The following is a 26,249-nucleotide window of genomic DNA, read 5'->3' on the forward strand; positions in this document are numbered from 1 at the left end:
GTGCCAGCTACAGCACACGCTTGTTCTATCTGCAGGGGATTTGCAGAGCAGGGGATTCACTGGATTTGCTCCTCTGTTGCCCAAGGAACGTGCCAAAGCTGTTCTTTTTGTCACTGCTGTGGAACTCCTTTGCACTGTGAAATACTGTAGCCTCAGGCACATGAACCTCAGCGTTACAGTTCTGATCTTGCTGGTTGCACGGGCAGGAGAAGCTCCGTAGCCCAGAATACATTCTCATCCCATTTCTCTGGGAATCACTTGGGAATGATGACTGCCTCCAGTGGGAGTTTGTGATGGTGGAGAGAATCCTCTAGTCCTTCATTTTATCCCCACACTGTAAGTCAAGATGCTGCCCCACTCACCAGGATGTGTTCCTGGTAGCAGCTCCCATCCCAGCCCCTCGGAGCTGGCAGAGCCTGCTGTGTTCTCATGGTACCCTTTTCAGCCAGAGGAACACAATTATTTTCATTTCTTTTCCCTTCAGATGAGGAGAATTTGAAAAACACATAATGGTGCATTTTATCAGCGAGTTTTAAATCGTGTGATTCATCCCCTGTGTTCTTGGCGTGACGTGCCTTGGTTTATTTTTTTGGGTATCTGCAGTTCTGTCAGTGCCAAGCACTGTATGGAAGTGCCCCGTGGCAGACAACCTGCTCTGCCCATATGTTCCCTTAAAAAAAAAAAAAAAATCCAGCTCATAATAGGAAGCCTTTATACTGCATGCCAAGACGCTTGGGGCTTGTTAAATATATTCTAGTTGTCAACAACTACCCAATTTAAAAAGTAGCCTTGGTGTGAATCAGCTTTGAACAAGTTCATTTGACTCAAGGGATATTTGCAGGCATTAAAATGAGTTGGATCACAGTGGTAAAAATGTGCAGTGGTTTCCTGATCAAAAGCACCATCCAGTGACCCATTTTTCTTTTGTTTTGTTTTATTTTAATCTCCTTCAAACCTCCTAAAGTGCAGAGATTTTTCCCAGTTGGTGATTTTGGAGGGTGGAGGAGGTTTATTGGGGTGAGTGTTTCTGGGGACCACTCAGTGTGTTGCTGGAAAATCAGGTGGCAAAGGAGGTGTCTGGTGCCTCCAAAGTCACAGGAAATCTTATTCTGGAACTTGTTCCACCATCTTTGTTGATTGAGAGTTAATTATAAAATGTCAAATGTCATGGTTAAGAGTCTTTTCAAGCCTAAGTGGTTCTCTGAGTTCTGTGATTTATTCTCCGCCTCCCCACTGCGTTTTTCCTGGGTGATGTTGTTGTGAAAAGAGGCAAAGGGGATTGTATGATGCTGTCCTGGATCATACTTGCAAAAAAATACCATTTCTCAGAACAATTTTTTTGGTTGTTGTTGAAGAACTCAAACATTTCGGCTTCACTTTCTGGGCCAGCAGTGCAGGATCACAGAGTCGTGCTGTGGTGTAGGAGCCTCTATTCTGCATAAGGTGTGATGGCCTCAGCTTTAATATCCATCACCTTTGGGCTTCTTCTCTTTCATAACTTTTGGAGTAGTTTATTTGAGTTTGTTATATTTTTTGTGTGCACTGAAGAAGCACAGCTTTTTCCCTGCTTGGGAAGAGGAGATAATTTAGTATGGCCCCCTTCCTGTCTCTCCTGAGATGAAGGGAGGGGATATTCCTGGAAGTGAGGGGGGAAATTAAGTTAAGGCTTTGGAAGCTCAACTTCCCAGAGTAAAGGACACCTGAGTTTGGACAGGCAAAGGTTAATGCTGTATTTCCCTATCTCTTTTGGGATGTGTCCAGAAGAAGAAGAAGATTACAGAGCCAGCCTGAAAGTCCCTGTTGCCTTTGAAAAACCAGTGCTGAGGAGGTTTGGGAGTGAGCTGCAGGTTTGGTGTGTGGGAAAAACGGGAAGCATTTTGGCACGCTGCTGTCCAAGAGTGCACGTGGTGTCTCATTAGTGCCTTTCCTTCCTTGATGTCTGATCCAGCCTGCACTCCCTGTGTGTCAGTCACTGGGGTGGGTCAGTAATTTGTAAATGGAGCTGGTAGATGTTGATGTGAGATCAGCATTTTCAGTGCCTCGAGCCACGTTTGATGGCTTGGGCTCTTAAAGGAATAAATTGTATTGGATGGTTGCATTTATCTTCACTTCCAGCTTGTTTTTCTCTCACAGCCACCCCTAAAAATTCCAGCAGCTCTCTGGAAATCAAACCACTTCATTTCAGGTTCTGCCTCTGGAAATACAAAGCAGGACACAAGTTGCTTGTTGGCACAGGAGTGCTGGCTTGTTTCTGTGAGTCTGGGTTCCTTGTACCATCATGGTGAGAAAGATGAGCGTGGTCATCTTTCTACCATGAGGGCTGGTGGGCAGAGATGAGGCAAGCAGGATAAATGGTGTGGGATGCGGTGGAGAGGGTGCTGCAGAGATGATGATGTTCCACTCAAATCCTCTTTGAGACCAGGCAGGATTGCTCACTCAGGCTCACGTATCCCTGTGGACGTGCAAGGCTCTTTGCCCTGGTCAGGCAGGAAGAGGTGGTAGGGGGAATGAATTTTACTGATAAGAAAAGCAGGGATTTTGTCACCCCCTGTGTCTAACTGACACAGAGGACTTGGGATCAATTAGTAACACTCCTGAAAGGGTGTAAATAGTGATTTTGAAAAGGGTTGTGAATTTGGTGTACACCCTGCTGGGTTAAAAAGGAGGGAGAAGGGAAAAAGAGACACATCTCCCAGTTTGACATGTTTGCAGCATGGAAAGAGCATCTTGAAATAACAGGCAGTAAGGATTAATGTGCTTGTGTCTGAGAAGGTTGATGAAAGGGGGAAGGAGGGAGAGGTTACAAAATGCTTGTTTGTTGTGCCAGGAGCTGTGGAGAACCACATCTCACAGCATCAGGAGGCACTGACAGGCAGTGCTGGAGCCAGCCCAGAAATCCCTTCCACTTCAGTTCTGTATCTGCTCAGAGATACGATCTGTCCTGACCTGTGCTCAGGGAACAGCCTGAGTCTGAAACCTGCAAAGGTGTTAGAGGAGATAAAATTGCTCCAACCAGAATAATCCCTCCAAGCACTTCTCGCTCAGCTTAGGGAAAAAGGTGCATTAGAGATGCTGATTGGAAATTTTCTTATTGCAGTTACTTAGGTGAGGGTTACTCCCTACAACCATACTCAGTACAAGTAGTGCTGGGCTGTGTAATGAGTTAATGGCCTAACAACTGCAATATCTTTACAGCTGCTGGATAAGTCACCTTTCTGTTTCTGTCATGGAGCTTTTGCCTTTGGGCTCAGCTAACAGTGCTTTCAGATAAGCACTTTTCCTTATGCAGCTGATGAAATAATAGAGGCTATTACATCTCTTGAAAAAAAGGCTTTTGAAACCCTGGATCAAAAGTTTGCTGCTATTATTATTTTAAAATTTTTTTTTACTGTTTTCATCATGGTAGATTCCTGAGGTGTAAAGGCCACAAAATTTTGTTTTGTAATTCAAACCTGGCCATCTCCATTGAATTGGCAGGATAATTCCCAGCTCCACAGCCTGGTCTTCTGCTGGGACTGGAGTGTAAATGTTTATGACAGATTGGATCCTGAGTTGAAAGCTTCAATAAATATCCTCTCTGTCTTTAGAGAAAAGTATTTCAACAGATTAGTGTCATTGTTAAAATTAGATATTTTATTTTTGTTGTGATTTTTTTCCTAGCTTCTGCTCTTGGTTTCTCAATCTCGCTTTGTCTTTGCTTAGATTGAATTAATTTGGTGTCAAATTTTCTCTGTAAACACTTTCAGGCTGTGATGACAAACCTGCATTATAAACACATGTGTGTGCAGTGCTCCTTCATGTGTTGATAGTATTTTGAATAGCTGCACTTAAAATAATGAGGAAATAGTAGTGTGTTTATTTCTTGTGCTTCCATTTAGTCTTTCAGCTGACTCTTGCTGCTTTTATCCACGTTCCTTTTAAACACATGCAATATCACTGCTTAGCTTTCTGATTAGGGATGATGCTCAATTCTCATCAAATAAAAAAAAAAACCTACAGGGAATAAAGTGATTCTGGTAAATTTTTCTGCTGGTCTGTGCGGTCAGCAGGGAATTTATTTGTGTTGATGATGCATTTCTCACCCTCCAGACTGGCTGTTACACTTGTTAATGTGAAGGCTGTCTATTCAACACAATTTAATAGCACTCAGGAAGGTCTGGTGGCTGTTTTAAAGTGTCTGTAAGATCCCTTTCAGCTTGGCCATCCTGAGACAGGAATGCCAGAGCTCAGCAGGATGGATTTCTCCTCCTCTCCATGCCCTGAAAGGCTGTGGGCACCAAAGGCGAGCTGGATACTTGAAATAATGACAGGGATGAGATGGGTCCCACTGGGATGACTATGAATTTGGTCTGGGGATGGCAGCAGTCCCAGCTCATGGGTAAATGACAACCTGCTGTGTGATACAGAGCCTGAAGGAAGGTCACTTTTTAAAGATTAACCAATCCTGGTGGAAAACCCCAAACAATCCCCAAAACTTCATCCAAGCCTTCAAGCGCACAGCCCTTGTTTCCAGAGCATTGCCTTGCCCAAGTCTTTGTGTCACCAGGGCTACAACAATGCTACCACAGGAGTAGTTGTGTGAGCTAAGAATAGCAGATTTCCTTGAGAAATGCTTTTGTTTATTTTGGTTTTCTATTTTTAAATAGTTGGAGCCTTAGCGACCTCTTTCTGAACAAGAATTGCCTGGTCAGAGTATTGTAGTAAGGAGGGCAGTTGTGAACGGCTTTAATTCTCTGGCTTCTTCCTTGGCACCTGCTGGGTTTTACTGGCAAAATAATGGGAAAAACAAAAGTCATGAAGTTGTCACCCCACTGAACTTGCAGTGGGTCCAAGTGCTAGGAATGGAAACCCATGATTCTGGGTTGATAGAATGATGCCCATCTTAGAAGATGTATTTTTGCAAAGATTTGTCTGCTGGAAAACAGCAGTTATGTTCAGGATTCTTTTTTTTTTTTTCTTTTTTTTTTTTTTTTTTTTTTTTTGAGAGGTTGGTTTTAGGGATTTTTTTAAGGTGTTTGGTTTGTTGTCGTCATTGTTTATTGGTTTTTTTTGTTTGTTTGTTTATTTTGAATTAAGGAAATGGACATGAGTGAGAGAGGATGAATGGAGGGTAATTTCTCCTAAGGAGTCAGGGACAGAATGGTGATAGAAACTGAGAAAAGGGGGCAAGTCTGGAAGTAAAAGTGATTAAAATATCACGAGTGAGACACAACAACACGAGCTAAGAGGATCAAAGCTGTATGTTTTAGACAAAAGAAGATGTGTATCTGGGTATTTCTTATTGTGGTTAACCAGTGCCTGTTGACTGTCTCACAGGAAGGCTGTAAGCAAGACAAAGCAGGAGAATTTTACTTTCAGTGAAGCTGTGATTTAGTGCTACTTTTGTTCTTAGGTGGACACAAAGCAAAATTACAGTCTGAGAGAATCACAGTGCAACAGCCAACACACTTCTTACCCTGTGATTAAAGGAGGAAAAAAAAAAACAAAATAAAAAAGAAACAACCCTTTTTGGCAATCAAGAAGTAAAAAGCCAAACTGTTTTTGTTTCAGGGGACCTGGTAATATCCACTGGCTCGAGAGCCCTCACTGGTGGCTTGGAAAGTGCTGAAGGGAGAGAGCACTGCACACATTGGGCTGTGTTTTATGTGCTTGTCTCACTCATGAACCTACCTAATTAGCCCACCTACCTATCAATTAGAGGGACTAATTGATACTGAAATAAAGTGCAGTGGGGGCTTCCTTTATATATATCACCCATTCATTCCACTGTGGAATGTGGATCCTGGTTGGAAAGCTCAAGCTTTTGCTAAATTTTAATTGCCCTTCCCTGCTGATCATATGGTGCAGGTTGTTGGCTAATTAAGGGTAGTTTCCAAATCAGGGTTCTGTGCACACAAAATACCCTGTTATTTTCTCATCTGTCTGGACAGGTCACCTAATCCAGTATTAAAATGCTGAAACAGGAGGGAAAACATTTTCTTGGAGCTTTCATGTGAAGAATTCACAGGAGCTCACCAAAGCCAGGATTCGGAAAGCTGTGCTTAAAGAACTGAGCTAAACCCCTTCAATTTCTACAGGATATAGATGGCAGAAAAGATGCTCCTTCACTGTGGCAATGAAAATATGTGGATCAAAGTGTTACCAGGAGAATGAGAAGGGGAGAGGGTTGTAGAATGTCTATGGGAGGGCTAAAGGGGGCTTACAAAAAAGGCAGAGAGTGATTTTTTACACAGGTAGAGAGTGATAAGACAAAGAGGGAACAGTTTTAAACTAGAGAGAGCTTTAGATTGGACATCAGGATGAAGGTCTTACCTGTGAGGGTGGTGAGGCCCTGGCTCAGGGTGCCCAGAGGAGCTGTGGCTGCCCCTGGATCCCTGGAAATGTCCAAGGCAGGCTGGATGGAGCTTGGAGCACCCTGGGATAGTGGAAGGTGTCCCTGCCCATGACAGGGGATGGAAATGGGATGATCTTTAAGGTCCCATCCATCAGAATTCTCTGATCTACCTTCTGTTGGGCTGTGGCCGTTGGAAGCTGCTGCAGTGGCAGTTGGAGCTGATGCTGGGCCCGTGGGGACAAGCTGCAGTGGCAGAATCAGAGTTTGCACACACAGTGCAAATCCCTCTTGCAGGTGAGTCCACAGAAGGGTGGATTGAGCTGAAGCTGTTTCAGTTGAAACCAGACATTTTCAAAAGAGTTGTCAGAGCTCCAGTGGGACCACCCTCCTCCTCTTCATCAGCTGACTGCAGCCTGATGTCAGCTCCCTTACAGAGTGTGGATATTGCTTGGTCAACATACATAAAATTCTATAAAATCCTGGAGAAAAAGGGACTCTCCAAATGAAACTGCTGTTCGCTTGTGCTTCGTTAGTTCCTGTGATTGTATACTACAGTAGGCCAGCAGTGTTTTAAGCTGACCCTTCTTGTGATGGAAGAGAAGAGTAGGAATCTTTGTCAGTGACCAAAGAGAACTGAGGAAGAACTCAGAATGGAAAATCCAGCAGCTTGGCAACAGGTAGAGGCAGCACACTATGAGCTCCTTGGATATCTCTGTTTGGGGAGGGAGGAGGGGGAGACAAGGAATTGTGTGCACGCTTTATCCAAATCACTGGGCATCAGCTGATTCCAGGGCTGATAAATCCTGGGGTTTGTGTTTATCCTTTGCAAGTTGGGACTCATGTCAGCTCAGGTCTGGAGGGGTAGGAATCTCTGCACCCTGTTCTTTGTGATCCTGAGGGCAGGTGTGAACCACCCAGAACCAGGTAAGTTCACACTGGCTTTTGTGAATAAAGGCATGTGGATCCTGGTTGGAAAGCTCTGGTCATCCCTGATCAGGGTTGAACCTTAACCATGGGCTCAGGCTGTGGTCCTACCTACTAAAATGATGTGATGGGACCTGAGAAACAAAGACAGATAGCAGTAAAAAAGTGTCTTCTAGGAGTGAGCAAAGGAAAACAGGGTCCTCTTGCTTGGAGGAGCAGCTGAATATATTGGTAGATGGGGAGTTGGGTAGACTTGGACTAGTCAGGATTGGTGTGGATTTGAACCTCTCTTCATCTAAGCCTGAGGCTGACTCTGATGTGGCAGGACAATGTTGGCTCCAGTGTTGGCTGCATTTTGTGAAATTTTGGACTGGCCCTTGTTGACTTTCATCACTTGAAACATTTTCCCGTCTGTCCCATTTCTGTAATGGCTGGTTTGAGATTCGATCTCCTTGCTTTGAGCTAAATCCTCCTTACCTCCTCCCTTACTCAGAGGATCTGAAATTCAGGCTTTGTGGTTGCCACAGTGGCAAAGTGGAGCTTCATTGCTGGGTTGTGGAGCTTGTCAGCACTGGGGACGTGGTTCTCTTTCTTTTAAAAGTCTTCACCACAAAATTACCGCTTTCAGAGGTTATATAAAAAGATGGGAGTTTGAAAGTCCTTTGACTTGTTTGGAAATAGTCTACATGGCATGAAAGGGTGGAGATTTCTGGAGTTCTTGGTGCTCCAGGCTGAAAGTTGTTTTGCATCTCAGCTTGACCTCAGTTATCCCTTCTGTCCATCCCATGTTGAAGGCTGGGTCTAATTCACCAAGTTTTTCTTTTCCGCTGCACTTCTTCATTTTTTGGTCCTTTCAACTGCAGAGAACAAGCTGGACCTGAGCTCCCTGAACACACCTGTCTGCTTCCTCCCACAGGTTCCTTAGAAAGAGAGCTTGGACGGCATGCAAAGTTGTGAAATATCTGGAGACAGCACGGATGATCCTCTTAGTAGTGGCCTACGGAGAAAGCGACAGCCTCGAATAGTCGTGATCGGTGCTGGGCTCGCGGGCCTGTCGGCAGCCAAGGCGCTCCTGGAAAGCGGATTCACGGATGTAACAGTCCTCGAGGCGACCGACCGCATCGGGGGCCGCGTGCAGAGCGTCCAGCTCGGTGAGGGCAGCGCCTGCAGGGGGCTGCTGGTGGGGTTTGTGTCTGGCCATGAGGTCAGGTTAACCTTGGGAAATGGGGTTATGTGATGTGCAAAATGGTTTGGAGTGTGGCGGTGTCGGGAGTGGAAGTGTTTAAATCCTTGGGTGCCTCTTGGGGTGTAGAACTTTGTAGGATCATCCGTGGATGGCAGGGAGAAGGAACTCTGCAGACCTGAGATTTTCTAGAAACATGTGGTTTTATGGCAAGGGTTGTGGGTAAAAAGGGCTTTGCCTTCAGCCACCACCTCGGCTGAAGAGAAGCCCCAAAGACAGAGGGGTAGAGAGAAGAGGGTATGAGGTGAGGGAGGTAAAAAAGCTAAGAGAGGTAAGAGAGGTAAGAAGAGTGCAGGGGTCAGAGCAGTAAGAGAGGTAAGAGAGAGCAAGGACCTTGTTACAATACATTATGTCTCCTTTTGTGTTGAACATTCTAATTTACAGTGACCAACTGGCACGAGATACAAAACCTACAAACTTTGCATGCAGCCTATGAGAACTACTATATTACCATATAATCCTATATTCTAAACTCTAAAGACTACTTTTCTTACCTACTTTTTCCTTGATACCTTGGCAGGGTGGAGAGGGGCTACATTCTTGGGTCCTTTTGTTTTCTGTCCTTCAACCGAACTCCAGCTAATCACCATCTTCCTGCCTGCCGTGATCACATCTCAAAGCTGGCCTTCATTTCTATTTCACTCACAGGTTTTACATCTCCAGTATTTCTTACCAGGCATTCATATCCATAAGCCCTTCCTGTCCCATCTTTCCCAACAGAACTTGAATCTTATCATGTAGTAGAACTTGTGTTCTACTAGACGTTAAGATTCAAGAGCTCTTTCCAGAGCTGAGTAAGGGTCCAAAAAAAGTAAGCTCTGTGTCAAGTTGGATGTAAGTAGACACCCAACATTTCAAGGATCTGCTGTGCACTGTTCTAATAGAAATGTGACGTTTTAACATTGCTTTGTATATTTTGTTGTGAATGACTTAAAATTTAAAAGTCCAAAAAATAACTTACACAATAAAGACATTAAAACTATATGCAAATTATTACTTACATAACAAATTCAAAACCCAACTAAAGTAAAAAAATATTTAAAAGAAAACTACCGTAATAACTCTAAAGAAAAAAAAAAAAACTTCATTACAATAAAGTTGCAAAACCCAAGCTAAAGTAAAAAGATATTTAAAAGAGAACTACCATAATAACTCTAAAGAAAAAAACCTCATTACAGTAAGCTAGACCTTAGCATATGCTTATCACACACTACGGTGGGTGGTTCTGTGCTGTCTGGTGCCTCAGTTCTGGCCCAGGGCTGCTCCAAATCTGTGTTTCCATGAAATAAAAGATTGGGGTGATTGTTTTCTCTCGCTCAGCAAGAGCTCTGTGTAACAGGTCTGTGATTGAGTAACTGTATGCAGATGGTTTCCACTCAGGTTTTCCGGCTTGACTCTTTCCCAGGAGCAGCCAGTAAATCTCCAGGCTGTTGAAGGGCTGTTTCTCAGGGCTTAGAGCCCTTGGAAAGGGGAAACCCCGAGCTGTTCTGCTTCACAAACAACCCCGTTCATTTCCCTAGAGCTAATTTACTGTGTAGGGCGCTACCCACTGGGAATTAAGCTGCTGGAAAAACATCTTCAGTGTATCCCTTTATCCTGATTTTCTAGTTTCCTATCTCTGCAGCCTCCTTTCTTAGTGTGTAATAAAGGTGCAGACTCTGGATATTTGAATGCCAGCTCAATTTAAAAATCTCTACAGGCAACACTCCTAGAACAAACATTGCCCTTTGCAGCACGGGAGTCACTGAAGCTTTTCCTGGTATCCAGAAGGACATTGCCTGTCTCTTCTCTGCAGGAGACATAAAACTCTCAGCTTTTCCCAAATTGCTTTCCTGATTCCAATTAACTAATTCTGTTTCTGATCCCACTCTGGGTATTACCTTTGCACTCTTGCTGCCCTGCTTGCTTTTTATTTCTTAGGTGCTTACATCACTTACTATGTTTTACTCGATAAACTCAGCACAGTAAATAAACAGCAGCCTCCTGTGAACTTGCAGAAGGGAAACCAGTGGAAAGGCAGTCGGGAAAATCTAATCTCCAGGGGTTTGAGTAGGGCACTTTACATTCTGCTGAGACTTGGCATAGAGGTTAGGATGGGAAGTGTGTCCTTTACTCACAATCCGCTGTATTAAAAATATCCTGGATCGTGCCTGTGAGAGGAGGGAAGTGTGAAAGAGCTGAAATCTTTAGGGAGCAACAGATCATTCTCCCAGTGCACTTGTGAAATAGTTCTGGTGTTTCAGCACCGAGACTGATTCTCTCATCTTTACCCACCTTCACCAGTAACTCACATATTTGCCTTTGCTGGCAATCCACCTCCTCCTCCTCATTAACACCTCTTAATTAACAGGAGATGAGCAGGTGTTTCAGTCTGGAGGCAGTCTCAGAGTTTGTAGATGTAACTTAGTTGCAGAGCAGAGGCTGACATCCAAAGTCTTAGTCTTTTAATAATTTTTTAAAACTACAAACTTTCTTATCTTCTGCAAGCTCCCAAGGTTGCCCTGTGTGGGTGTGGGCTGCAGTTCTCTGCCAAGGTGGATCTGTGTTCTGGCCCTGGCCTCTCCCCTGTCTGCACACTTGACTAAAGATCTGATTTAAATTTCAGCCGAGGCGCTAATTAGGAAGAAATTCTTCCCTGTGAGGGTGGGGAGGCCCTGGCACAGGGTGCCCAGAGGAGCTGTGGCTGCCCCTGGATCCCTGGAAGTGTCCAAGGCCAGGTTGGACAGGGCTTGGAGCACCCTGGGCTAGTGGAATGCGTCCCTTGCCCATGGCTGGGGGTAGGAATGAGATGATCTTTATGATCCCTTCCAAACCATTCTGTGGCATTGTGGCACTTTCTCAGGGTTATATCTGAATCCTTCCCCCTCACTGAGCCACGTCTTGTAGGGAAACTGTATTTTCCAACAGACTGTTGCTTCTCAGCCTAGGGGAGTAATTTGGATATTCAGAGATTTATTTCTAGCACAGGTGAGGCAGAGGGTTTGTGTGTTTGTGCATTGTGTGTTTCCTGCACATGACCTATAACATCTGTATCCACTGCAGCTATTTCACAACAGGATACCCAAGAAACGGTCAGGGCTGCAAAGGGAAATGTGAAAATTGCCATCCCTATCCAGGAGGCTTGATGCACAATCTGTGTGTTTCTCTGTTTTATTTTGTTGTTGTTGTTGTTGTTGTATAGGATGAGTCGTTCCAAGTAGATTAGTATTGAACCTAAAATCCTTTAAGGCCCTGAAAGTAAATTGGCTGTCTCTGTTTAAAAGAGTTTTATTTAATTTTACACTTTTAGATAATTAATCATTTTAACTTACACCTGGTAAGACCTGGTTTATCTGCTTGGTAGTGAGCATTAATATTACAGGCAAGAATTAGTTTTTAATTTGTTGGTATTTGATTATGTTCCACATAGCTAAACAGGAGAGCTTGGAACACATCATCACTTTCACCAAAGCACTAAGGCAGCAGCAGGACCTGCTGGCAAATTGTTTTCTTTCAAAGATCAGGTGTCTCAGCAGGATTTCTGTGCAGCAGAGAACAGGAGCAGGAGGCAGCATTTCTGCTGCTGCTTGGCATGGGCTGAGTTGCAGGAGGATTGCATTATCCAGGGGACTGCCACTTGCAGTATTGATGAGGTCTCCACCTTTGGCTTCCACTGTTCAGTCATTTCTACCTGGCTGGGGGCTGTGGGATGTGTTGGGAGTCGGTGGCACCTGAAGTATTCACGTTTGTGTGTGGGTGCTGTGGTGTAGAAGCCTCATGCTCTATTGCAGGTTTTGAAGGGCAGTCAGCACAGTTCTCACTGACAAAGGGGCTGCTTGGAAAATGAGATCTATGGAGCTTCCCTCAGAGGCAGGGGCTCAGCCAGGGAACAGCATTCCTTTGAGCTTTCACCCTTTAAACCTGACTGCAGCACAGCTCAGTGCTGCAGTGCCTCTCTCTCTGAGCATACATTTACATGTTAAACAGCAAATGATAGCTGGGAACTGCACCATCCTTTCTTCATCAAGCAGGATCCTATTAACTACCCTGCTTAATCAGGCATTCCCACACTGCTGTGGGGATGCTGGGAGGTGCCCAGCTCTGTCAGACTTTAAACCAGCTTTGGACTTCTGAGAATCTGTCAAAATACAAGGGGGAAGACATGGCCCAAGCTTATTTTTAGCACCTCCTTTCAGCTGCTGAGCATCTCTCTGTGCTCTCAGCCCAGTCTGGCAGTGCTGGATTTGGGAGGGACAAAACCCTGGTGTAAATCCAGGTAGTTGTAAAGGATGGGGAGAGTGGGGCTGACCAAACTCTCTGTGACTTTCAAGCAGAGAGTACAGGTGATGAAAACAAAATGCTTTCAGTGCTTTAGCCTTTTAAACAACCTGATATATAAATCTCCAAAGGCATAAATAATAAAATACAGCCTATTTACTCATTTGGGGAATGGAAATGCATATTGTATTACAGTTAATCAGCGGTGTACTTGTAAATAACAACCAGTTTTAGTCACAGGACAAAGTTCAGTATTCAGGCCAATGTTGCTATCCACATTTTCCTACATCTCCCTGCTGGCAACAACCGTGATGAGAACTGGGAAGGGAGAAGGTCTGAATTTCTCCTTAAGTATCAGAGGTGTGTCACTGTGATGGATCTTTATTGCAACATCCCATCCTTCTGGAAATACACAAACCTGTGTCCCAAAGGACCAGTTTGAAGAATGCTGGCATTGTGTCTAACAGGGAAAACTCCCTCAAGGGATGTTCAAACACGTGTTGTCCTTGGGCAATTCTGCTGTTACGCATTTTATTCAGGGTTGAGCGTGAGAAGCTTTCAGGAAGACAGGCTTCCCTAACCAGTTTGCTTGGCTTCCTCTCCTGCAGGGCATGCCACTTTTGAACTGGGAGCTACGTGGATTCATGGTTCACATGGAAACCCAGTCTATCATCTAGCAGAAGACAATGGTTTGCTTGAAGAGACCACTGACAGCGAGAGGAGCGTTGGGCGGATCAGTCTTTACTCCAAGAATGGGGTGGCTTATCACCTCACCAACAACGGGCAGAGGATCCCGAAAGATGTGGTTGAAGAATTCAGTGATTTATACAACGAGGTTGGTGTCCAGCTGCTTTGTCAAGTGGTAGATTTGCCTGGAACACTGAGACCCCTTGGCAGTTAGAACATTCCAGGACAAAGGTAGAAAAACATTGACGTCTTTAATTTCCTTCGAAAAAAACCCCAACACTTGAGTTTTCTCTCATCTGCTTCACTTCACCCCATTTGTCCCTGATGTGGTGAGGGAGAACAATCTTTTCACATTTGTCATCCATTTAATCAATTCCAGCACCTACTTCTGGGGAGATCCAGTAATTTGCTGGGGAAAGTTAATTAGAGTAGTGGAGGGATCAAATTGCTAAACAAAGTAGAAGGCAAAACCTTAGCAACAACCAGCTAAATATTGCATCCCTGTGACTTTTTATTGGTTATGAATACTGTGAAATACTGTATGGTGTGCCAAAGTAAGTGCAGTGTCTTAGGAATTGTAAAGGTTTTTTTGCATCAGAAGGAAAGGAACATCTTTTCTGGGAGATTCAGACCATCATGGACTTCAGTTGAAGGTTATTTCAACTCTTTTGCTTGCCAAAGTTAATTATAATTATTCCCTACATTTTTTTAATGTCGCTTGTGAAGTACATTTAAAGAGATCAGTGCAGACTGTCTGGCCCTCCAGGTAATGTGATCTCTCAGTGGGTTGTAGAAAATGGAACAAAACATGAGTATTTTCATCAGGCTGTAGCTGTGCCTAAAACCTTCAGATTTCCATCTGACAGCAAACTTCAGTATTTGACTCTTGGCTGAACACTCACTAGATTCAGGTTACTCTTGCATACTTTGTTTAAAAATATATCTGGGAGCATTAGAAAAGTCACTGTAGCCTGTAAAGAATTATCAAGAATTGGCTGGAGAGCAGAAAAGGGTATTTTTTTTTCATTTGAAAATATTTTTGGCACTCTCTTACGTTTCTGAACTGGAATTGGTGATGGGATGGCACAAAATCATTTCAGTTTTAGAGAGGAGTAGTTGGTATTTCAAAGAAATCTTGTTGTGGGAAGGATTTGTCAACTTGTGGACAACATTTTGGACAAATGCAGGTGGATATAATTCATCTGAACAATTTCTCCTATTACTGGATTTAAAAATGAATGAGAGTTTTTCCAGGCAGGAAAAAAAGACAGGTGAGATGTGTGTGGAAGAAGATTAACAGCAACTGGGGCTAGAAAGAGTAAATGAAAATACTGCAGTGAGCAGCATTATTTATGTAAATGGAACGTTGCCAAACTGCATGCAGGGCTTGGTGATCATCCTGTCTGGAAGATGATAGGAAAATCTCCAGCAAAGGGAGGGCAGACTCCAAAATGAGAAGGGAATACAAAGATGAGAGCCACTTAGCTTTGAGATAAACCCGGCAAGATAAAGGCCATAACAAGGTACCAGTGTTTTAGAAATGATTAATTTGGTAAATCTACCCTTTCTTTTAAAGGGGAGAGAAGGGGGCAGCCAGTGACATGAGAGAACAGCACATTAAAAGTTAATCTTCTTTACACAACACCTAATTAGCTTATCATTGCCGCAGGATATCTTTATCACTAGGAGACAGAAAAGGCTTTCACATTTACGGCCTGTAAAAATGTCTGCAGCCACTCGTGTCGATAAAAAATATGTAAGGGACAGCTGGAGCCAAGCAGGGGACATCAGCCAGCCCCTTGATTGCTCTTGCTGGGAGGGGCTTTCTCTGCCTTCCTCCAAAGCCTGCTGGAATTTCTTGCAGCAGCAGCTCATGGTTTTGTTGAGCTGCTTGTCCCAGCCTGTTTGGGGTGCCAGGCTGGAGGATCTGTACTGATTTAAGACATTTGACTGTGTTTTATTCCCTGCTCTGCCTAGGAGAAGTGGGAATTCAGGTGGACTGTGTGATCTCATGAAAATACCCAGTTAAAATGGCTATAGGAAATACATGTGCCCTGGAGGGAGGGCAGCCAGGACCATGTGCAGCAGGTGTGTGGCTTTGGGGACACTTTCCTCTGGCATAAAGTGCAGAGGGTGTTCCACACATGCTGAGTCTGGTGGGGCATTTCTGGTTTGTGATTTGTGGTGTCCCCCACTTCCCCAGCATCACTGTGAGAGTGGTGAGACCCTGGCACAGGGTGCCCAGAAAAAGCTGTGGCTTCCCCTGGATCCCTGGAAGTGTTCAAGGCCAGGTTGGATGTTGCTTGGATCAATTTGATCTAATGGAAGATGTCCCTGCCCATGGCCAGGGGGTTGGAACAATACAATCCTCAATGTCCCTTCCAATCCAAACCTTTCTGTGATTCTCTGGGGGGAGTGTTGCATGTTCATTAGAGTTTATTCCATCTCTTTTCTTTTGGCCAAAGTTCTGTTGCTTTAACTGGTGGTGAAATGAATGCTGGGGGGGAGCAGCAGGAATTTTCAGTTCTGCATCTCTGGTTTTTGGGGTTTTTTTGGGAGGCTGGTTTTGTGATTTGTTTTGTTAAAGCATTTTAAAGTTGTCCAGGGTAAAAAGTCATCTTACAGATCATGAAATCCTGAGATCAGGGTCTTCCCTTGTCTCATAGCAGCTCCCAGGCCTTCCTCAGGTTTTTATTAGCAATTTCACTGTCATGTTATCTCATCCCTTCACAGGTGGCTGAGATAGCAAAGGCTGTGACACACCTTGTCCTGAGTTGAAAAGAAAAAAAACCCCATGAAACAGACAGCAACCCAAAACCTAATCAGGGATGTAGGACTGGCATGAGCAGTGGAAAATGTATTCCTGAATGAGCAGGGCTAAATCTGTCATCATTCCAAAGGCCTGCCCTCCGTGCACAGCCGGGTCGCTCCCCACGCATTCACACCCTGCCTGGCTTTCCCTGCAGCTGCTGCTGGGGCTCCAGCCTGTGCCTTCACCCTGCTTCTCCATCTAGGTCTCTCTAGCCCTGGTGATCTTGTCATCTGGATGCCAAATTCTAGGGAATTCAAAGTGCTGGGGGCCTCCCTTCAGTTCCATTGGGGCCTGTGGAGCCTCTGAAACTAGATTTTAGCAAGGCAGGTTCTCTCTGTGCTGAATTTTCCTGGAGTGAAAGGCAAAGCCCTCCTGTACCTCCAGAGCTTTTCCTCACTAATTCATCTGGAAAGTCTTTAGGCTTTTTCCAGGCACTTATCCAGTCTTTTTTGGCTGGCTTCTTCTACCTCAATACTAAGTTTTGCTGCTTTTTTGTTTGCAGTAGCCTGAATTTTTAATAGCTGTAGGGATGTCTCACAGAAGCCTTTATTTGGTTGCAAGGAAGCAGAGCAGTCAGACTGCTTGAAGACTGCTCAGCTCTTCATTTCTCCAGCAGAAAGTTGGAGAAAGCAGAAAGTTCCTCAGAAGAGGCTGTTGCCCTCCACTGGGGTCAGTCAGGATCTGTTGTGAGCTTGTGACTAAGGTGACCTGAATTCTCCTCATGGAAGGAGAGGTATGCCTTCAAAGAAGGTCTCCAGTCCTGCAGAGCATCCAGCTGGATTCCCAACCACTCATGGCCAATGGAAGCTACCTGAGACAGGGCATGACTTTTAGGATTGTCCTTCTTAGCTGTGTGGGGCTGGCAGTGCTCAGGGTCATTGTCACTCCGTTTGGTCAGTCTCCAAAGGGAAAGAGGCACCAGCACAGCGAGGTTCCCCAGGGTGTGATGCCCCACATCATGTATTTGTAATCTTCCCAGCCTCCTCTCCATTCCTTCGAGGATAACTGAGGAAATCCTGTGGCTGGAAGAGGATTTTGCCTCTTTCTACTTACACCACATCTGCATGGCTCTTAGAAAAATGACCAGAGTGGGACTTCTGAGGGTAATGGCTGCAGCTTCAGGGTTGTGTGTGTGTATAACTCCTCAGAAAATGTGAACAGGGACAATTCATCTCAGAGTTGTTCCTCTGTCCCTGCTAAGTCCTCATTTCCCTTTCCAGAGAGGAATTCAAAGCTGATTCCCAGTTATTAGTGAAGAGTGGGAAGGAAGTGGTGAGGTGGACAGGTTAATGCAGGTGAAAAAAATCACACTCCTTCACCAGCCTGATTTAGGTAAAGTGCCTGCTTTTATTTCATCTTTTCAGCAAGGATGTGGTCCCTAAAGAGCTGCTTCCAAGGAACCCTCCCTTTAACAATCAGCTAATTAATGGCCTTGTTATCTGTCAGCTTTCTCCTGTCCCACTGCAACAGCTTGTGAGGGAGGGATGCAGCCAAAGAATGACAACGTTTTCCATCCTCCTCACCCCCACCCCGTGCTGGGCTTCCTGCCATCCCCAATTAAGCTCCAGTGCCTTGTCTTGCAGTTATCATGGAGAGCAGGACCAAAGGGCCACTGAGAGTCACTGTTCCCTCCCTGCCTCTATTGCACTGACAGATGTCTGGCCTGGGAACAGCACAGCCCTATCTCCATCGGGGCTTTTTACTGGACAGGGATTAAGTCACAGCAGTTTGTAAGCCAAGTGAGAAAAAGACAATGCTGGGCATCGTCACCGGTGCTGACAGGAAGGAGTGTGGATGGGGATGTGCTTTCCTGGCCTCCTTCAGTGCAGAGAAACTTCTTTATTTAGCTTTGTTCTTCCTACAAAATTGCCTTTTCCTGTGGTGGCGGAGCACGTAGGTAGTAAATAAACATGTGGAGGAGGAAGTCTGTAGGTAACAGAGGGGACATCCCTGCTGGAATCCACGTTCTCTGCACAGACCCTGGCTGTGTGATGCCCTAAAGCTGGTCAGAAAGAAGACAGAAGATGGAAGCTGAAGTGAAGCTGTTTTAGGACTATGGACATTCAATTAACTCGTTTTAATTTCTTACCTTCAACCCATTCTGTCTTGCAGAGCCAGGGAGTTGGGGTTATTCAGCATGGAGAAGGCTCCAGGGAGAGCTTCCAGCACCTTCCAGTGCCTGAAGGGGCTCCAGGAGAGCTGGGGAGGGACTTTGGACAGAGTGACAGTACAAGGGGAATGGCTTCCCACTGACAGAGGGCAGGGCTAGATGGGATATTGGTAAGAAATTCTTCCCTCTGAGGGTGGGGAGGCCCTGGCACAGGGTGCCCAGAGAAGCTGTGGCTGCCCCTGGATCCCTGGAAGTGTCCAAGGCCAGGTAGGATGGAGCTTGGAGCACCCTGGGATAGTGGAAAGTGTCCCTGACTGGGTGGGCTTTAAGGTCCCTTCCAACCCAAAACATTTTTTGATTCTCTGAATTTGCTGGAGGACTGTGTATAAACCTTCAGAATGAGGGAAGGAAAACTTCTTAGAATGGTTACTTGAGATGTTCTCTACCTTTTACTTCAGTTTTTTCAGACAAGCTTCCAAGGCCTCTTGTTCTGTCTCAATCCAGGGGAGCTTTAGAGTGAGAAATGCTTAGGTCATCTGCTGGGATGTGAGATTGCCAGTGGTAAGAGATGGGAGTTGATGCAGTCTGTCCTTTGGTTTTGCTCCCTACTTGTATCAGGTGTATGATAATAGAAAAAGTCCAGGTTGTCTGGACTGTCTGTGGTGTAGCTCTCCTTGCTGCTGGACTTGGAGTTCGAGTTTGGATGCAGGGAGATTTTGAAGGGTTAACTAGAAAATCAGCAGAATCTTTCAGGTCGTTCTTGTTGTTACCTTTCCCCAGGATCTTTGAGGGAAAGCCCGTTTCTACTCTCTCAGGAACCCTGCTGCTGAAATGCTGAAATGATTGTAGGAGTATGGGTTTTCAGATATTACAAGTGCCTGTTGCAGTGACCCCAGTGCTGGTCCCATAGGAATGATAATGCTTTCCCCACATGGGGAAGGAAAACCTGGGTAATTCCAACTCCAGACAGCACAGTTCTGCTCCTGCTTGATTGCAAATCTACCTTAAATGAGGGTGTCCTATGAAGCTTTTCCATAGCTTCTTATACAGGATGTGTTTGCTGCTCACGTTCATTAAAACACACATTTTGAGCATCTTTTTCATTCATTTATTCTGTCAATATATCTCTTAATGTAGGACCTGCTGTTGTTTCTCCTTTTGCTTCTTGCCTACCACAGCTTTGCCTCCTGTCCTTCCTCAGATGGTTCAGCACCCCCAAGAATCATAGAATATCCTGAGTCGGAAATGATTTAGGAGGATCATCAACTTCAGCTCCTGGGCCTGCACAGGAAAACCCCCCAAAATCACACCCTGCGTCTGAGGGTGTTGTCCAAATCCTTCTTGAACTTGAAAAGCAAGGAAATAACAGGAGAAATAAGAAATCTTGATGTGATTAAACACACCTGATGTCTGATCAGTGGGATGGCACCTCCAGGAAAGACTTTCCTTGATGGCTACAGCACAGAGAACTTCCTGCTCTCTTCCCTGTGGGGCAGCAAAGAATATAATAGTTAACAAAACATAGTCAGGCTCACTTCTCCTGTGGGCCAAGTGGTGGCTGGGTTTTAGCAGGGCTTTGCTTGTCCTGTGAGTGTGTTATCTGCTTACAGAGCTCAATCAGCTTATGAAAGCCGAGCTCGTTGTGCTGACGCAAGGTCTGTGCAGCCCGGACCTGCTGCAAGTGCTCGTGGCCTCAGAAATCCATGGACCTGAGAACCAGGGGATGCTGGAACTGCCAAAGTTTCCTTTGCTGGAAGCTGTTTTCTCATAGAGGGCGTTGGGCCCCACCTTTCTTATCTGGGAATCTCCTTGGAATGGCTGTTCCCAGGCAGTGTCTGCAATTCTCTTCTGTCTTTGCCAGTCCCACTCATTTTCCTTGCGATTGTTTCTTCTCTTGTTTTTATAGTTTATTTCGCCCCCCCCCCCCGCTTTTTTTTTCATTCTTTCAATTATTTTCTTTTATTTCCTCCTCATCCTTTACTCGTCAACTCACCTTCCTCCATTTGCTCACAGACCACCTCTGTCTCACTCCTACCACTGAAATGTGTTTAGTCTCCTCCCTTTCTTCTTCTTCTCTCTATTTTGCCTCCTCAAATTCACTTTATTCCTAAAAGCCAAGATAAAATCAAGCTCTTGGGGAAAATTGGAGTGGGAAGAACATAAACCATAGTGGATTAGCCCTATCAGCAGGGCATGGGAAGCTCCAGGAGCTTTTGAAGGCAAGGCTGCCACAGTTTTACCAGCTTTGTACCAGATATTTACTGTAGACTTCAGCTTCTTGACATATCTAAATCATCTGTCTCCAGAAAATGATCATAAGCTGTAATCACACCATCTCTGACAGGAAAAATTCCCCCCCTGTCCTTGTAAGAGTATTGTGCACCCTGTGGCATGATGTGAATGAGAAGTGGACACATTCTGGACAAACAAGTCATTAATGGGATGTGCTGCATTTCTGAGAGGCATCTTTTGAAAGCTTTCCTGTGTTAAAAGATTTCTCTTGAGATTTTTTTTTTCCTATAGAAAGGAAGAGCCATGATGCAATTGCAGGCTCTTCTGGCAATATTGTAGATAGAAATACAAGTTATTCCAGGTGGCCACAAGCAGAGGGTCGAGGTGGATGGTGTTGCCTTCCTTTAAGTGGCTTGTATGGAAAACTAGGGTTAAACAACACCAGGAATATCTTCAAAGAATGATTTGTTACAAGGGATTTTTCTTGTGGCTCCTGGTGAGGGGGCTCTAGATATGTCACTGTTTTCCATGGATTTCTACCTGTCCTGTGCTCAAGTAAAATGTGTGTGCCTACAGAATTCCTGTGCTGTTTGTCACTTCCTGATTTCATGGGACGACAGAAAAACAACTGTGAAACTGAATTTACCCAACTCTGGTGGATTCCTTCTAAATAATGGAGAGGGTGGAAGGGCTGGTTTCAGATTAGAGCAACCTGGAATTGCACCTGGGACATGGAGATGGGAGAAGAGCTGGTGCTTTTTATCAGAAATGAGGAAAGACGTGGATGCTGGTGGGAGGAGGAAGTGATCTGGATGCGGTGGGTTGGGACAGGTGAGGGAGCATCCTGTTGGGAATCCCATGGCCCATCCTCATGTCCTGTCTCTGGCAGGTCTATAACCTGACTCAGGAGTTCTTCCAACGAGGTAAACCAGTCAATGCTGAGAGCCAGAACAGTGTGGGCGTTTTCACACGGGACGTCGTGCGCAAACGCGTCAAGGCCGACCCGGATGACACGGAGGCCGTCAAGAGGTTGAAACTGGCCATGATCCAGCAGTACCTGAAGGTATGTGTGCACGTCATTGGGCTGTTTGCTTTTTGTTTAAACTAGGAGCAAACAAATCCTGAATCCAGGCACCCGGCTGAGCCCTGCCCAACTCCGGAAATTGCTTTCTGTGCTTTCTTGCAGTTTGTGTTTCTGTTGACAGTTTTCCCTCCTGATGCAGATCCAAAGGCAGTGGGCTGCAAAGAATAATGCTTTTAAACTCTTCTTTTTCCCTACCTTAAACCCCCAGTTTTCTTAATAGAAGAGGCTTTCCTAGGCCTTGATAAATTTTCTGGTGTGATTTAGTTTTTTTCAGCACCTGAAGCTACTCTGTTGTCAGGTTCTTTTAGTAATTTCTCATCTTGTGACTTACACCCACACTCCCTGATCCTGCCTGAGTGTTTTTACCTCTCAGAGACCAGAAGAAATGTAACTTTGGAACTAGTAATGTGCTGAAGAAATCCCCAGAAAGCATTTCGAAGGTAAAGCAATAAAATCCAAGATAGATTGTATAAAACCAGCTTTCCACATGGCTTCCATAGTTCTTTTTATATCCTTGGTGCCTTGGCTAAATGAATTCTCTGTGGGATGAGGACTTAATGCTGCATCAAGCACTCCACGAGTAAAGTGTATCAGTCATTTTTATTTCAATTAGAATGACTTAAAAGCTTCAGAAATGAGACAAGGGAGGCAGCAGCACTTTGTCATGTGTTCACCATTTTCAGGTGGGAAGCTAAACCAAGGAGGAATAAAGACCTAAAGAGTCTCAGAGGAGATTTGAGATAAAGCTGAGCTTTGAAACAGTGGTGTCCTGACCCTGATATCTCAGCATCCTCACACAAAACCTTTTATCACAGGGTGTCTCCACAGTTGCCACATAAAGCTCAGTTATTGATTGTGTTACCCATGTAAAGTACCCATGCAGACAGGGTTAAGTCATTGGCTACAGCTCTGGGTTTCCTGGTGGTTTCTCCTGTACTTAGCTCCAGGCTGCCTCAGGCAGAGCTGTTCCTGCAAGTCTTGCAAATCCCTTCTCATGCAAATACCTGAGAACAACAAAGCTTCTCATGCTTAAGACTATCAGATGACAACAGTGGGGATTAACCTGTCTTGGGTTAGAGTCTTGGCAGTTGCTTGTTCTTCTCCTGGCATTTTGCCTTCATGGTTGAAAGAATCAGCCAGCCACCAGTGTTTAACTTCATGATGATGAGTGTCCTGCTGGAGCATCCAGGCAGGATGAGGATCCTGCTGTGTGCCACGAGTTTTGTGTTGTGTGACCTGGGGGAGGGCTGGGAAGGGCTTGAGTGGGGTGGAACCACAGGACAGTCCAAAGATGGATTTTCACTCTGTCCCCACTGGAGTCATCAGGCAGTGACCATGACAGGGAAGGCACCTGTTTGTCCCTGCAGTCACAGGAGCAGCCTGGGAGCTGCTGGTGCAGCCCTGACTTGTTCACTTTGTCCCAGCACAGAGATTCCCTGCTCTGCACCAGGGTCTAGGCTTGTCAGGCTTCCAAGCACAGTCATTAAAGTGTGGAAAGGCCTGGAAAATAGGTCAAAGGGTGAGGCAAGGAATTGTGATATTCCTTAAAATGCTTAGAGAATTACAGTGTGTGAGCGATTGTGACTCCGGTGATGTGAAGATTTTAAGATCACTGTGTCCCGTGCATCAGGATTATCATTAGAGGCTTATCACAAGACAGACCAAACATCCTGCCTTTGTTCCAGGGATTGTTGGGAGCTACAGCTATACTTAATACTCCTACAAACATTAACCAACAGGTTAATGGGTCTAAAAGCTTTGGTAATCACATCAAACACACGTGGCTCATATCTTGGCATTTCCCTTTCCCGTCTCCTTTAGTTCCTCCTGTGCCGGGTCCTCTCACCTCTGGCAGATTGTTGGCTGGCTGATTGCTGACTGTTTGACAGCATGCTGAAAGCTGCAGACAGCAGAAATAGCTGCCAGAAGTTTTTCGTGGCTCCTCGTGGGAACATTTGTTAGCACTGGAATGAGCATCTGAATAACTCAGCTCCACGTTCTGCTGTAGGAGCACCAGGCAGCAGGTCCCTGGTCACTGCAGAGGGTTTTAAAGGATAGAAAACAGCTTTAACCCAGAATTGTGCAGAAGCAAAGACATAATGGAATTACAGATTCACAGAATGGTTTGGGTTGGAAGGGATCTTAAAGACCATCCAGTTCCATCCCCTGCCATGGGCAGGGACACCTTCCATTATCCTAGGTTGCTCCAAGCCCTGTCCAAACTGGCTTTAACTCTCAGTTTAAAGCCATAATTCTTTCACCTGTCACTCTATGGCTTTGTCCAACGTCCCTCTCCAGCTCTTTTGTAGCACCTTTAGGTACTGAAAGGTGTCAGGAGGTCTTCCCAGAGCTTTCTCTTCTCCAGGCTGGACAGCCCCAGCTCTCAGCTTGTTTTCAGAGCAGAGGGGCTCCAGCCCTCTGGTCTCTGAAGTCTGGATGATGCAAGTCTTTACCATGGCAAAATGGTTTCTCTGGTTGCAAGAAAGGCTAAGGACTGATTTTTGTCAGATTCTATAGCCAAGCACTTCTTTACTAGCAAAACTAATCTGGTTTCAGAGTGGAATTCAGCCCTCTCATCTCATGCAGCTCCTCTGTGCCCTTGCAGAGCTGTGCTGTGGCTGAAGGAGTTGCTCTGTGGCAATGTTGCTTTTGTGTTGCTTTTCCTTAGGTAGAGAGTTGTGAGAGCAGCTCCCACAGCATGGATGAAGTCTCGCTGAGTGAATTTGGGGAATGGACCGAAATCCCCGGGGCTCATCACGTCATTCCTTGTGGTTTCATTAAAATTGTGGAGATTCTGGCTCGCTCCATTCCCAAGTCTGTCATTCAGCTCCGCAAGCCGGTCAAGTGCATCCACTGGAACCAGTCGGTCAGCAAGGAGATTGAGAGGGTGGCTGACCACAACAGTGACCTCCCTGAGGAGAACAAGGGCTCCAATGTCTTCGTAGAGTGCGAGGACTGTGAGTTCATCCCAGCCGACCACGTCATTGTGACTGTGTCCCTGGGAGTCTTGAAGAAGCGCCACGAGAGCCTGTTCCATCCCCGCCTGCCTGAGGAGAAGGTGATGGCCATTGAGAAACTGGGGATCAATACCACTGACAAGATCTTCCTGGAGTTCGAAGAGCCTTTCTGGAGCTCTGAGTGCAACAGCATCCAGTTTGTCTGGGAGGACGAGGCGGAGAGCGAGAGCTTGACTTATCCTGAGGAGCTGTGGTACAAGAAGATCTGCAGCTTTGATGTGCTGTACCCACCCGAGAGGTACGGCCACGTCCTCAGTGGCTGGATCTGTGGAGAAGAGGCTTTGATTATGGAGAAGTGTGATGATGAAACTGTGGCAGAAACCTGCACCGAAATGCTGCGTAAATTTACAGGTCAGCTGTGCTCTGGTGGGAGAGGGAGTGTGGGGCTGGGGGGATTGAATAACCACGAGGAAGGAAATGCTTTCAAGTCATTTTTAGTTCTTTGGCATTTCGTGTCCCTTTGAATGTGCGTGTGCTTCCAGCATAGCTCCTGCTTGGGTGTGCCTGAGAGCTATTTATACAGAGGGGCTGATAAACCAGCTCAGGAAGTGGTGGGCAGAAGTGCTGGAGGATTCCACATCCTCTGCTTTATTGAATCACAAATAGCTCTTCAGCAGCTGAAGCTGTTGGGCTCTGAGGGCTGATCTCAGCTGTGGAGAGCAGCACAGCCCATTCAGAAGTTGAACCTGTTTAGATCAGCTGAGGTGTGGTTGAATCACACCCCTGACTTTCATTCAGTATCAACTCTATGGAAATCTCAATGGCCTAAATTTCAAAAAATTCATTGATCATGAGAGTTCCCATTTCCCGGGTGCATCACTGAAACCTTCCTGGAGTTCACAGATTTCATGTTCTGTGTTCACACATCAGTTTAAGGACAGCAGTTGGACCAAGGCAAATCTTAGGTGTATTACACTGAGAAAATCCAAATGAAATAATTTAAAGCAATAATACTTGGATGCTGGGCTTTAGTTTGCCCACAGTCATTTCTCTAGAGGTCAGACACCTTCCCAAGAAAAAGGATTTTTGTATCTGAGAGTCTTTGACATCCTCTGATGGGAGACACTGTGCAAGTGAAGGTGTAAGATAGTAACACTGAAAGAAAAAGTGGTGGACTTAAGAGCAGTTTTGAATTTATACAGAATTACAAGCAGTTATAAGAGCGGCATCCTCCAAGATTAGATGTGATTTATGCTATTTTTGAGATGGCTCCTGTGATTAAATTATTTATATCTTCCTGCTAGCTGGTGTTTGCCCAGTCTCAGCACTCAGTGGGTTTCCAACCTTGCCTCTTGCCCATGGAGCTCCAGATAACTGGAGAAATTTGCCTTCACCAAGTGCAGCACTCCCCTGTCCTTACTGACCATTTGCTACCAACCACATGGAGATCCAGAGAATCAGAGAATCACAGAATATCCTGAGTTGGAAAGGACCCATCAGGATCATCGTTTCCAGTGGCTGGCCCTGCACAGGACACTCCAACAATCTCTTTGTGCCTCAGAGCGTTGTCCAAATGCCTCTTGAGCTCAGACAGGCTTGATGCTGTGAC

At 45.4% G+C, this 26,249-nt stretch overlaps 1 protein-coding gene across 3 annotated transcripts in view; it reads left to right on the forward strand.

Annotated features, from left to right (window-relative positions):
• SMOX (spermine oxidase) overlaps positions 1–26,249 on the forward strand; it is a 65,974-nt gene that overhangs the window by 32,855 nt on the left and 6,870 nt on the right. For all 3 annotated transcript variants that reach the window (XM_083862391.1, XM_083862392.1, XM_083862390.1), the window contains exons 2-5: positions 8,175–8,409; positions 13,367–13,593; positions 21,489–21,662; positions 24,352–25,051. In XM_083862391.1, coding sequence (XP_083718517.1) covers positions 8,202–8,409; positions 13,367–13,593; positions 21,489–21,662; positions 24,352–25,051 — 1,309 coding nt within the window. In that variant the 5' untranslated portion in view covers positions 8,175–8,201. The remainder of the gene's footprint in view (positions 1–8,174; positions 8,410–13,366; positions 13,594–21,488; positions 21,663–24,351; positions 25,052–26,249) is intronic.

This window comes from Zosterops lateralis (genome assembly GCF_965231275.1).
Source record: "Zosterops lateralis genome assembly, chromosome: 5".
Classification (NCBI taxonomy): Eukaryota; Metazoa; Chordata; class Aves; order Passeriformes; family Zosteropidae; genus Zosterops; species Zosterops lateralis.